Source organism: Salvelinus alpinus, chromosome 10 (genome assembly GCF_045679555.1).
Source record: "Salvelinus alpinus chromosome 10, SLU_Salpinus.1, whole genome shotgun sequence".
Lineage (NCBI taxonomy): Eukaryota > Metazoa > Chordata > Actinopteri > Salmoniformes > Salmonidae > Salvelinus > Salvelinus alpinus.
Genome location: NC_092095.1, coordinates 26,135,436 through 26,148,298, shown reverse-complemented (window position 1 = coordinate 26,148,298; position 12,863 = coordinate 26,135,436). Strand labels below are relative to the sequence as shown.

At 46.9% G+C, this 12,863-nt stretch overlaps 1 protein-coding gene across 9 annotated transcripts in view; it reads left to right on the top strand.

The window, feature by feature from the left end:
- LOC139531811 (microtubule-associated protein 4) overlaps nucleotides 1–10,964 on the top strand; it is a 113,226-nt gene extending 102,262 nt beyond the window's left edge. For 6 of the 9 annotated variants that reach the window (XM_071328668.1, XM_071328672.1, XM_071328666.1 and 3 more), the window contains 5 exons: nucleotides 868–960; nucleotides 1,896–1,977; nucleotides 2,236–2,348; nucleotides 10,196–10,373; nucleotides 10,691–10,964. In XM_071328668.1, coding sequence (XP_071184769.1) covers nucleotides 868–960; nucleotides 1,896–1,977; nucleotides 2,236–2,348; nucleotides 10,196–10,373; nucleotides 10,691–10,698 — 474 coding nt within the window. In that variant the 3' untranslated portion in view covers nucleotides 10,699–10,964. The remainder of the gene's footprint in view (nucleotides 1–867; nucleotides 961–1,895; nucleotides 1,978–2,235; nucleotides 2,349–10,195; nucleotides 10,374–10,690) is intronic. The other 3 variants (XM_071328671.1, XM_071328670.1, XM_071328667.1) reach the window with 2 other exon arrangements.
- The last annotated feature ends 1,899 nt before the right edge of the window (nucleotides 10,965–12,863 follow it).

Below are 12,863 nucleotides of genomic sequence, written 5' to 3'. Positions count from 1 at the left end.
GGGCTGTGATAAGTCATTGTACAGTAGCATATGTCTGCACTGTAGACGGAGGATCCAGACGGAGAGACTTTCTGAGTTCTGCTCCGTCACACCCTCCACTAAAGCTCTCCATCCCCCTAATTGCCACAACATAATGATACCCAGAGGACTCCTATGGCTGTCAAGGATCTGAGCTTAAGCCTGCTACTGCCTAGTATCTGTTTGTCTGTGTATGTGTGGTTCCTTTGCTTAACTGTCAACAGTGATTTCTAACTAAGATGTCTAATGGACTGTATGAAATGTAGTAATTTTCCTGTCTAAATCTAACTACTGGGTTTGTGGGTTCATGGTACCAATGTCATGTTGTCCCTGTGCGATTGTCCGTCTATGTGCCAACCAGTATGAATGTGTCAATATGGCAGGATATCACCAAAGTGAATTTTAAACGGAGACATTAACTTCAGCCAGTCATTAAGCCCATTAAAAGGGCATACAGTATGCATAGCAATATCATAATTCAGACACAGTCAGACTGTGTCTGACTGTGTCTGCAGTCAGACACAGTTATAGTAATTATCACTGTAACAACACACGTTAGCACCAACATACAATACATTACAGGTGAAACCATCACCGTGATAATACATTCACATGCCTGATTCAATAATCTATTTTAATACCGTAGCAATTGAGCATCTTCAAAGGGCAGGTGTGGATGTGGGACCCGCATGCGTGTGTCAATAGACGTCTGTGTGTGGCCTCTAGATGCTTCTGCGCTCCTCTCTTCCTTCCTCGTCACAGCTCGCCCCCCACCCCACCCTCCCTCTAACCCTAACCCCCACAGTGAATCTACTCTTCCTCTCTGCCTGCTCTATGCTGTGTTTGTAGGTTCAGATAGTCTCCAAAAAGCTGGACTTCAGCCACGTCACCTCACGCTTGGGTTCCAAGGACAATATCAAGCATGTTCCTGGTGGAGGGAAGGTTAGTACCGGATTCCGGCTTAGCTTGAATGGCCCCCAACCCTACACGGCCGGCCGCACGTCATGACCACTAAAGAGCTCGGGGCGGGTGGGGGGGGGTTTATCTTCTGAAGACTCCACTGGAACAGGCTGAACCTCACTCATACAAAAAATAACAACTTCTGCAGACCTCAAAAGGTCTGAGTCACGGTTCTATCATTGACAGATTTGGTTCTAGTCTAGGAAATGCTACAGTGCTGCCCCCTTTTGACACTGGCACGGTCATTGCCTGAAAGCGTCGCTCCTGCCGAATGACACCACCGAACGCTTTTAAGACGTCACTCTTAATCACTGTTTTCTTGGGGGGGGGGGGGACCTTGGCAATAAGAGGCTGTTGTGTGATGTGGTTTTTGGACAGCATGGTATCTCTAGCTAACCCTCCTCCGTAGTACCTGCTACTGCCCATGGCTTAGACCAGTGTTCCCAACTCCAGTCCCTCCAACAGCACACATTTTTGTTGTAGCCCCAGATAAACTCACCTGATTTAACTCATTGAGAGCTTGATGATTAGTTGACATGCTTTTCCGGGGCTACAGTTGGGAAACACTGGAGTTGGGAAACACTGGCTTAGACTCTCCCTGTCACTGTTTCTAACTCACTCAACACCAATCAAACACCACCCTTACCTGTCTGACCTCTGACCTGCCCAGACACTCAACTCTGATTGGCTCTCTATGCAGACTTCCTCCTTTGATTGGTTGTACTCGTGCTGCTACTGTATGCGGTGGACACATTAGTAAATGGGGCAGTACATGAGTTTCCCCAAGAACAGATGGTTAATGATAAATCTGAATAGGTTCAACTGCATGGCGAAGAAGATGGCTGTCATGGATCTTTGACTGGTTGCCATTCATTTCCTATTCTGTGTGTGTAACTGGGTCTAATGTGTATTTACAGGTACAGATACTCAACAAGAAGGTGGATCTAAGCAAAGTGACATCGAAGTGTGGCTCCAAGGCCAACATCAAACACAAGCCTGGTAAAGGCCCTCTTCGGTAGACCTGTTGAGTTGCCATACTGAATGTACACTGTAATGCATGTGTTGTGTATGTTTCTATGTGTTTTATTGACCATAGCACGTTACTGTCATTATATGCTCAAGATGTTATTAAGGACCATTCAAATGTGACTACCAAAGATGATTATAATGATTAAGCAAAACAACAACTGATCTCTGTTCTGTGGACCTGTGCAGTGTGTACTGTCTATGCTGTCCCACTGACTGTGTGTCCTGTAGGGGGCGGCGATGTGAAGACCGAGTCCCAGAAAGTGAACTACAAGGATCAGGCTAAGTCCAAAGTGGGCTCAATGGACAACCTCTGTCACGAGCCCGGCGGTGGCAACATCAAGGTGAGGTCACTGGACGAAGGACCCTCACACTGAGTGACTGCTTTATAGTCCTACTTGCACACTGACAGTTTACTGTCAGACACCTGTCCCCAGTATAGTCTATTACATCTGGTGCATCAAATCAGATGTTCAGCCTGTGTCAAATGGTAGAGTCCAGAAAACAACTTGGAAATGTGATCTCCACAGTGATAGCATTCTGAAAAACATTTTAGTGAAGATAGCCATTGAGCATGGCACAGGTACGGTAAGTTATTACAATACATTGTGGACAATACCGTCTGTGGAAAGTGTCGCTCCCCACAGTTTAGAGAGGGAGAGCGAGCGAGACTTTCTTTAATGATACATCCTCATTTCATTAAATCCTCACCACCACCACCCCCTTCAAAAAAACAAATATCCCCTGTGCTGCGTACTCACCTTGTCCTTTACCCCACGATACAAAACCACATCCCACATCACAATAACCAAAACCTCACCACTTCTACAACCGTATATCCAACCCATCTTCCCCAGCTGTACAGACGGCCTCCCCAACACACCATATCTCCTGAAACATCGCCACACTATTTATAATTTCATAGAACTCAAATTCAACCCTAAGGCGCGCAGAGACCATCCCATTAAACAATAGTAAAGGGTCTGTTATCCCCCCACCTTTGACCCTGTTCCTCTTTGTTAGCCAAATAACTAACTTTGCCTGAGCAAACAGAACATTCAACAACACACATTTGGCCTTTTCCTTATTTGAACACCTGTACCCCATTATAAACATCCTGACAGTAAACTCCACCCACAACCTCTCACACAGACATTCCAACAGAGACATGAATTGCATTAACCTGGCGCACACAGAAAACACATGATGCACAGTTTCACTCATGACACAGAAAGGACACCCCTGTCCGACTCCTGGGTCGACCCGTGCCAACCAGCTGTTAGTGGCCATGGCTCCATGTAGAACCCTCCACTGGTGATCCCCTGACCTCTTTGGCACTGGGGACCCACCATACTCTCCGCCCCACATACCCCCTGCCACTGATGTGCCTTCACACTGTTGGGCTCCTAATGTTCCTTACCTTAATGCAGAGGTTGTAGAGGACTTTACCTTCCACCCACTCAAACTCCCCCAGGCTCGGAGTGTTAAATCTAACAAGTCCTCCATACCCCCTTGCCAGTCCCCAGTCTCTGCCGTCACCTGCAGTGGGGGAAACATTGGTGATCCCTCCCCCTTTGACCGCTCAAACACCCTCTTTACCGGCTCAGACAGTGCCTCCTGGACCTCCCCCAGGAATCTCTCTAGCAGCGTAAGAGATGTTAGTAAACCAGTAAACCTGTTTGTTGTGCCAGGACTTCCAGGGTTTTCCACCCCTCCTCCCCCAGCAGCCGCAGGTCACCCAGCCTTAGTAAACCCGCTGCCATCGGCCGCTTCTGCAGGGTGGCCGATTGAACTGATCTCAAAAGGATGGCTGAATTGTGGAAGATAGGCTCCTCCCTGACCCACAGCCCAGGATCCACACCCCCTTCTCGTGTAGGCCTTAGTAGCTGCCAGGCCCTCAGCACTGCAGAGTAAAAATCAGAGAGACCTGCTGTACTCAGCCTCTCCAGCCTCATGAGGAAAAGCTACCGGTCCATCCCTAATCCGCCAGCTCTCCTCATCAGCAGCAGCCGACATCAGTATGGTACAGCAGTCTCTGCGCCGCCTTTAGTCGGGAATGCAGGCACCCTGCTCTCCAGTTCCACCAGGCCCTGTCCTCCTTTGTTGACGGACATGTACAACACTGCTGCCCTCAGCCAGTGATGGCCCGACCAGAACAAATCCACCAGCTTGTGTTGCAGGTCTGCGAGCAGACCGGCGGGGGGTTTATGCCACAGGGAGGATGCCGCCAGGTTGTTGATTATCAGCACCCTCCCTCTATATGACACTTGAGACAGGAGCCACCTCCATCTGGCCAATCTTGACACCTCCCAGTACTTCCTGACCCACCTCTCCGAGCCCAGGTACACCCCCAAAATGTTAAGCCCTTTACAACCCACTCCTCCCTCCATGCCCCACATAAGAGCTTTGCTCTTGCCCCAGTTCACCTTAGCTGACGAAGCTCTAGTGCCTGCATATCCTGTCTATCCCTGACCATCACAGAAATGTTATCTGCATATGCCGACACTACTATGCCTGTCCATCACACTCCCTGCAGTCTCCTGCGTAGGAGGCCCTAAAAAAGGTTCAATGGCTAGTGTATTTAACTGCCCCGATAGAGGTCATCCTTGTCTAATGCCCCGCCTCACCAAGACTGGTCTACTGAGCCCCCCTCCGAACTTGACCATATGTGACGCCCCAGCATACAACATCTTCACACAAGCCAAAACCTTTCCCCAAACCCAAACACAGACATCACATTGAACAGATACCTCGGCAGGTCTCGACAGGTCTCGACATCGGCCACTCTACCAAAAGCCTTCTCTTGGTCTAGAGACCAGTCCAAATTTCACCTTAGAGACTCTCGACAAGTCCAACATGTCCCTGATTTAAGAAGAAGTTGTCAGTGATTGAGCATCCCGGTACACAATATGTCTGGTCCATGTATACTATAGAGTCCAGATGGGACTTCACTCTTTTAGCGAGGACCTTGGCAAATATCTTCTAGTCCGCACAGAGCAATGCCACAGGCCTTTTTGGGGGGGCAGGAGAGTTAGAGCCACCCGACGGCAGCACATCGTCAACTCTCCTACCCCCACGCAAAAGAAGTCCAGTCCAATTATTCCCCAGAATTTCCCCAGAATTGAGGGTCAATCGACCCCGGTAGACATTTGGGTTATGGCCTCTGCCAGTTCATCGGACAACAGGAGAATGTCAATTTCATCCCTCTGTGCCAGAGAGCGCTTAGGGAGTTCTGCAAACAAAACCTGAACACGTATAGGATCACACAGTTGTGCCCTATACAACTCAGTAGAAAACTCCACAGTCCACTCCGGCATCTCCCCCACCACAGAGGTCACCCGCCCATCCGACAGCCGCAGACAATCCAAACCAAAGAAGGAGAAGCTGGGAGCATCCATCTCCTTGAGCATGGAGAACCTAGCTCTTAAAAGTGCTCCATTTGCTTTAACCTGGAAAAAACTGCCCAGGTCCCTATGTAATTCAGCCAAATTAGCCTGGGGGCCTACATTGCTTTGCCCCACCAGCTCTACCTCCACATCACTGATACTACGCTCGAGTTCCTCCAATACTCTCCTAGCCTGAGAATGAGAGAGCTGTATACTGTTGACAGAAAAGACACATTTGGACTTTTCCCACATCCCACCATTGACTCAGAGAAACTCCTCTCTTCGCTGCCCCCACCTTTCTCAAAAGAGTCTGGAAACCTGAGAAAAAAGTGGCATCTTTTAAGAGCTTTACATTAAACTTCTAATATGATGCCTGCCGAGGCCCTGGTGAAGTAGACAGCTCAGCCATGGTTATGTGGCGATCCGAAAAACCCACCGGCAGAATGGTAGCGCCCAACAGCCTATTGCTCTGATTCCTGGACATGTAAAACCGATCTAGTCAGGCTGTACTCACCCTAGCCCCAAAGATCTTCACCCATGTAAAGTGTCTTGTGTTGGGATGTCTAGTTCTCCAAACATCCACTACATCAAACTGCTTTAAGATGTCCCCCCCCCCCTCCTCTCCCTTGTAACTATTCCCCAGGTCGTTGCTGTAAATGAGAATATGGTCTCAGTCAACTTACCTGGTAAAATAAGGATAAAATAAATAAAAACACCCGCACTGAGCCTGAATGAGGCTCCTCCTCATTTCTATCTTTGGTAAAAATCCATTGTACAGTTCCAGTCCCTGCCTACCACCAGCATCTCCTCAGGCGCTACCTGTGAGTTTCTTAGACACCCAAACAGATGCCCCCTCTCTCGCCCTGTGTTAGGCGCATACACATGTATAAGGGCAAAACCCCTGTTGTTAATTTCTGCTTTTACTACAAGCAGTCTACCCCTCCACACCTCCTTGGAGGAGCAAATTATTACGACCAAACTTGGTGCAAAAAGGACTGCCACCCCTGCACTAACATTTGTTCCATGGCTCAACACACTTGCCCCTTTCCACCAGAGGTCCAAATCGACTTCATTCACCACATCACTATGCGTCTCCTGCAGAACCAACACCTGTACTTTTTTTTGTTTTAAATATTCACCCAACAGACTCCTCTTACCCGCATCTCTGGCACCATTTATATTAAGCGAGCCTAGCCAAAGAGTCTCCATAAGAAGTGGGAGACAAGCCAGCAAAGAAAGAGACCAATAACAAAGCTCAAAAAGCCCCAGTGCCAGAAAGAAACTATTCATCTAAACAGCATCTGAAGGTAGACCCTTACGCACGGTGGTTGTGACCCACTTCCTCAACCTAAAACATTTCCTGAGTGAGAGGACACCATGCCCCTCATTTTTCATATCGTGTTTCAGAGGTGGGACCAAGTCATTGTTTTACAAATCACAAGTAAGTCTCAAGTCCTAGCACTCAAGTCCCAAGTCAAGACAGACAAGTCCAAGTCATGTCTCAAGTCAAGACCGTCAAGTATCAAGTCAGGTCTCAAGTCTTTAACTTTGAGTTTCGAGTCCTAAACAAGTCATAATGTGTTCTTCAAATGTAATAGAATTTCATATTTTCAACCAGAGTAATAGTTAGTATATTACATTTACGCAAATCATGAATGCTTTTAAAAAATATCTATATATATATTACTTTCCAAATAAACGTTATATTTCCATGGAAATACATGGGTAGCCCCCCCCCCCCCCCAATAGTGATGTAGGCTTGTACACAATCGCCCAACCTTGTTTTAGGAACATCAGGCAGGATTTAGGCTACCAAAAAAAAATGCATTGATCACGTTCCTGCACTGACTGACTGTGTGGAGGCTCATTGATTTAACGTTACGTTAGCCTACATGATACACTAGTAAAGTAATAAAATATATAGCTGTTGGCTATATTATCCGCGACTTACCGTTCTTTGTGCAGCTTCAAATGTCGAACAAAGTTGGAAATTGTTGCGCCTCCGTCTGTAATTTTCTTCCCGCATGTTTTGCAAGTTGCAATCCGTTTTTTGTTGATACAGCGTCGTCTTTATATCCGAAAATAATAATTTGGGGTATCATCTTTCCAAGGGCTCCATCTGAATTCACCCACCAACGTTCCTCTGCACTGCCCGCACAGCTTTTTCTCAGCTGGCACAATTTGATTGGCTGCTGTCCGATTCAAACTGTAATCCGTTAAATGAAGAGTTGATGCGCTGCACACTTTTTTTAATAGCATCATTTTTAATATTTGGGCTTGGGGAGGGTATCAAGTCTGTTCGAGTCATAAGGCTCAAGTCCAAGTCAAGTCACGAGTCATTGGTGTTGAATCAAAGTCGAGTTGCAAATCATCATATTTGTCCAAGTCATGTGACTCGAGTCCACACCTCTGGCGTGTTGTACTGATCTTACAAACTTTACCGGATCACAAAAAAAAGCTTAAAGATTAACCTTTTTCCCTTCAGTATCATTCAGGAACCTTGACCGTTCCCTAACCTTGTACTTTGACCCCTCTGCCTGACTGACTGTCAGCTCTGGACCCATTGAGGAGGAGTCTGAAAAGAAAGCGATCTCCTCATCCTCAGACTCACCTTCCTCCTCCTCATCTCCATCTCCCATCCTGACCACCTGCCCTTTCTCTCTAGCTGGGCCCCCCCGGCACCAGGCAAAGGTTCCTTAGTGCCTTTGACTACACCAGCCTCTCCCCTCCCACCTCCTTTCTTCTCCCCCTTTTTCATTTTCCGCTTGACACCTTCCTCCAACACCCCTAGTCGCTTGCCCTTCCCCACTATACTCTCCTCATCCACTAGCATAACCTGAATAGGCCCAGCCTCAGCTACAGCACCATCTATAGCATGACTAGACCCAGCACCATCTATAGCAGGACTAGACCCAGCTTCATCTACAGCACAATCTATAGCATGACTAGACCCAGCCTCATCTACAGCACCATCTATAGCAGGACTAGACCCAGCCTCAGCTACAGCACCATCTATAGCATGACTAGACCCAGCCTCAGCTACAGCACCATCTATAGCATGACTAGACCCAGCCTCAGCTACAGCACCATCTATAGCAGGACTAGACCCAGCCTCAGCTACAGCACCATCTATAGCATGACTAGACCCAGCCTCAGCTACAGCACCATCTATAGCAGGACTAGACCCAGCCTCAGCTACAGCACCATCTATAGCAGGACTAGACCCAGCCTCAGCTACAGCACCATCTATAGCAAGACCCAGCCTCAGCTACAGCACCATCTATAGCATGACTAGACCCAGCCTCAGCTACAGCACCATCTATAGCAGGACTAGACCCAGCCTCAGCTACAGCACCATCTATAGCAGGACTAGACCCAGCCTCAGCTACAGCACCATCTATAGCAAGACCCAGCCTCATCTACAGCACCATCTATAGCATGACTAGACCCAGCCTCAGCTACAGCACCATCTATAGCATAACTAGACCCAGCCTCAGCTACAGCACCATCTATAGCATGACTAGACCCAGCCTCAGCTACAGCACCATCTATAGCATGACTAGACCCAGCCTCAGCTACAGCACCATCTATAGCATGACTAGACCCAGCCTCAGCTACAGCACCATCTATAGCAGGACTAGACCCAGCCTCAGCTACAGCACCATCTATAGCATGACTAGACCCAGCCTCAGCTACAGCACCATCTATAGCAGGACTAGACCCAGCCTCAGCTACAGCACCATCTATAGCATGACCAAGGAAAGAATCAAGAAAATAAGTAAGGACAGAGCCCTCCACACGGCCTCTCAACTACAAAACACTCCCAGAGAGAGAGAGAGCGAGAGGGGCAATGCGGGGGAAAGCATAGCATTGCATTTATCCATGTTTGTGCTCTTTCCTCACTGTGTTCATAACAACACTCAAAGAATGAAGTCCATCTTATCAGTCACATGACCAGCATCTCCATGGATGCACCGTTCATCTCCTCTGGCACTGTGAATGAATATTGATATTTCTGCATGCAATGCATACTGTACACAGTTGATAATGAACACACATACACATATTGACATGTTCTCAGTTGGTCCTCAATCACATTCTTTGGACACATACTATATGACTATTTCAGAGATGTTATAAGATGCCTGCACATACAGTACCTTTCAGCTTGCACCAGCAGTATACGCAACACTTGCACAATCCATGAAAACATATTTATTTTGGTGCTCTCTATGGTTTAGGTATGCACATTTCTTTTGAATGAAAATGGTGATAAAACCCAGGGTTTAATGGTGTGGGTGATGTGTAGTGTTGAAACACACACACGTTTACCAAACCATCTAGCTTCCCCTGGATTTAGTCATTTATCCCTTCCCTTGTGGTCTTTTTGTGAACTAGAGACATCTGTTTTATGTATCCAGAGCTACTGGACACATAAGCCCCTGTCTAAAGATAACTATAATTATTATTATTCAACAACAAAAAATAATCAGATGATTAAATATAGCTGAAGAATATATTCCACATCCAAAGCTAGCTCTCATCTAATATGTTTGAGTAAATATAGCTCTTTATTTTCCACAATATTTGATACCGTCAGACCACTGGTCTTGTTTTAGCTTTTATGATTTTCTACCATTTTTATTTCCAGCATTGAAGACATCCTCAGCGCCTACCATGTTTTGTTTGAGTACGCTTGTAGTTAATATCCCATCTGTCCTACTGTACACACACTGCAACCCCTTTTTCCATTCCATTGCAACCACCCCACCCAATTGACACCCTGCTACTGTATGCATTTTTAGGCTGAGGGAGCCCAGGAGATGGCAGAGGAAAATGGGGCTCGCTCCAGTGATGCCTCAGCCAAGGTGCCAGGGCAGGCAAGCAGCCCCGCCCAGGAGAACGGAGTGAAGGAGGGTGCCCCATGCGGAAGCCAGGGCATCCATGACCCCCAGGGCTTTGACTCGCGCATCCCTGAGACAAGTAAGTGTGCCATCCAAACCGAACAGTCCCCTGCCTGTCCTCTCTCCACTAGGGCTGCGTCCCACTCCTCATTCTCTCAGACTCCTATCCCTTGATGTGAGCTGATATAAGGCCTCCCAAATACTGTCTGTCCTCAGTTTTCAACCCAAATATGCTTTATGGTTGTCTGGTCTGGAGAGGGGCCTTATGAAGGGGCAAGTTTGGATACAAAAGAAGCAGAGATGGTCTCTTATCTAAATGACTTTGAGACTTTCGTATTTATTTTGTGATTTACATGTCCCTGACCACCCCATTACCTTTGACTTCTTATTTTACAGGCTTCTAATTCTTCTTTGTGCTATCCCTCTACCCTCTTCATCTTAACCCCCTCAACATCTCCTATGTCCCCCACTCCTCTCTCCTCTCCTCTTTCCCATTCTTTCGGTCCCATTTCCACACTTCCTGCTGCAGATTGAGTCTTTCAAGCTCAACTTCCGCGAGAACGCCCGCTCTCGCACGGACCACGGCGCCGGCATCATAACCTGGCCAGCCCCGGGAGACAACCCCTCACACCCACAACGCAGCGTCTCTCTCAACGACTCCCTGACTTCTGCTGGCTACCCCCGCTGCTCCCCCCCCCCCCCCCCCCGGCAACGGCACGCTAGCAGGACTCAGGTCATGACCCTCAATCCCACATCCAAACACCTCACTCATGTATCATTCTCTTACTACGCCTAAACCTGCGCTTACCTACCTACCGCTGTCCTGTGTTCCCATTGGATGAGCTGACATTGTACATACAGTAGACCAAGCTTCAAGCAGGTTGGGATAACATTGGGAGGGGAACGGAGGCTTGCCATGTTAACTGTGAAGTCTAATTCATGTTTCCTCACCTCTCCAAGAGCATAACATGGCAGTTGCAGCGTACAGTAGCAAAAAATCAGTCTTATCCAGTATTACAGTACGTCCTAGTGCCGTCTTAGTGAGAGTAATCTACCAGGCATCGCCAGCCCTGAACACACCTGTTTGGTTCACATAGACACCCCCAATGGGAAACCTTCCTAGACTCACCTGCGGGTTATGTACGCAGACTAATATGTGTGTAGAGCCCTTTTACTTGTGAGCATGTAGGGCTGTGGTGTGTTCCCAATAACCATTGATTAATTTACTCACTATTCACCAACCATCTACTCACTCACTGCCTCACCTCCCTCCTCTCTCATATCCATGTACCCAGAGTCCAGACCCCTCTTTTTCACTGTCCAAGGGTTAAAAAAAAAAAATGTAAAAGAGCACTCACAAAATATTAGTAAACTAGTAGACTGTAGGCTATTTAACTCTCTTTAAATTGTGTGTTTGTGATGGTGTTTGATTGAATAATACTGTAACAATGAGCTGTGGCGTTCTGTTTTGTTTACTTTTACATTAGTTTATTTTCCTCATCAGCTTAGTTTTAAGGTTTGTTTCATTGTTTTCTTCTTTCGTTTTATTTCTCGTGTAAGCAATACGGTGGATGGTCTCTTTACCAACAGGGCTCAGAAATCCTCTTGAATACACACACATATATTTTTCTCGAAACAAAGGCACACAGTCATGAAGATGCGACTCCGTTTAGGGCTTTGGGTGTGACAAGGGAGATGAAGACGAAGACAGATAAAAAGGGAGACAGCGAACACTGAGGCGTAGTGACGTAAAAACGTGTCCCCTTCAGTGTGTTAAGACAACAATGTGATGTGTCAGAATAGTGCTGTCTAGGAAAGTTCAAGAGAGTAATAGAATGTTAAGATGAATTATGTGAAGGAAAGTGTCTCGGAGGTTGGTGGAGCGATGTGTCTTGTACTGTACGTGCCTCCTGTCCTGCTTACCTGAAACTGGGATGGGACTCGGGCTGGAAGCTCAAGCTGATGGACCCTTGTCCCTGGAGTGACACAGACAGACAGAATGTCATAGTTGAAAATGAAACCGCATGGTGGCACTGTAGTTTGATTAGGATTTAGAATGATCGTATTTTGTGACCAGTCCTGCTTGTTGTCCCATTTCAGCTGTTTTCTGAGGGTTCTGGTAAAGTGTTATTGACAGTTATAAGAGGTTCTGCTGAAGGACTTGTTTTTGTCAGGCTGTTGGCAGTGGAACATTCAATGTGGCTTATTTTACTTGTAGCAATGTATCCAACAATTGCCTCCAATTGCCTTTTTAGTGCATGGCCAGGTAATATCATGCCCAGAGCAGAAAGCCTATGTGCATTATAACTTGCAGTGTTATGGTTCAGTATATTTGTCCTTGGGGGCAAATAGTCGGTGTTGTATATTCTTTTTTTTTAACAGTGGGCAGGAAGAAAATTGGGGGCTGTCAATTTGATTCTAAATTCTATTGCAGTTTGGTATATTATATAATTCAGCTATAAGTTCGTCATGTTTTTTAAATGTGTTGAGCTCAAAATAAGGACAGTACACCAGGTACTCTTTTTGAGGAATGATTCCCCCCTAATTCACATCAAGATGTAGGCCTACT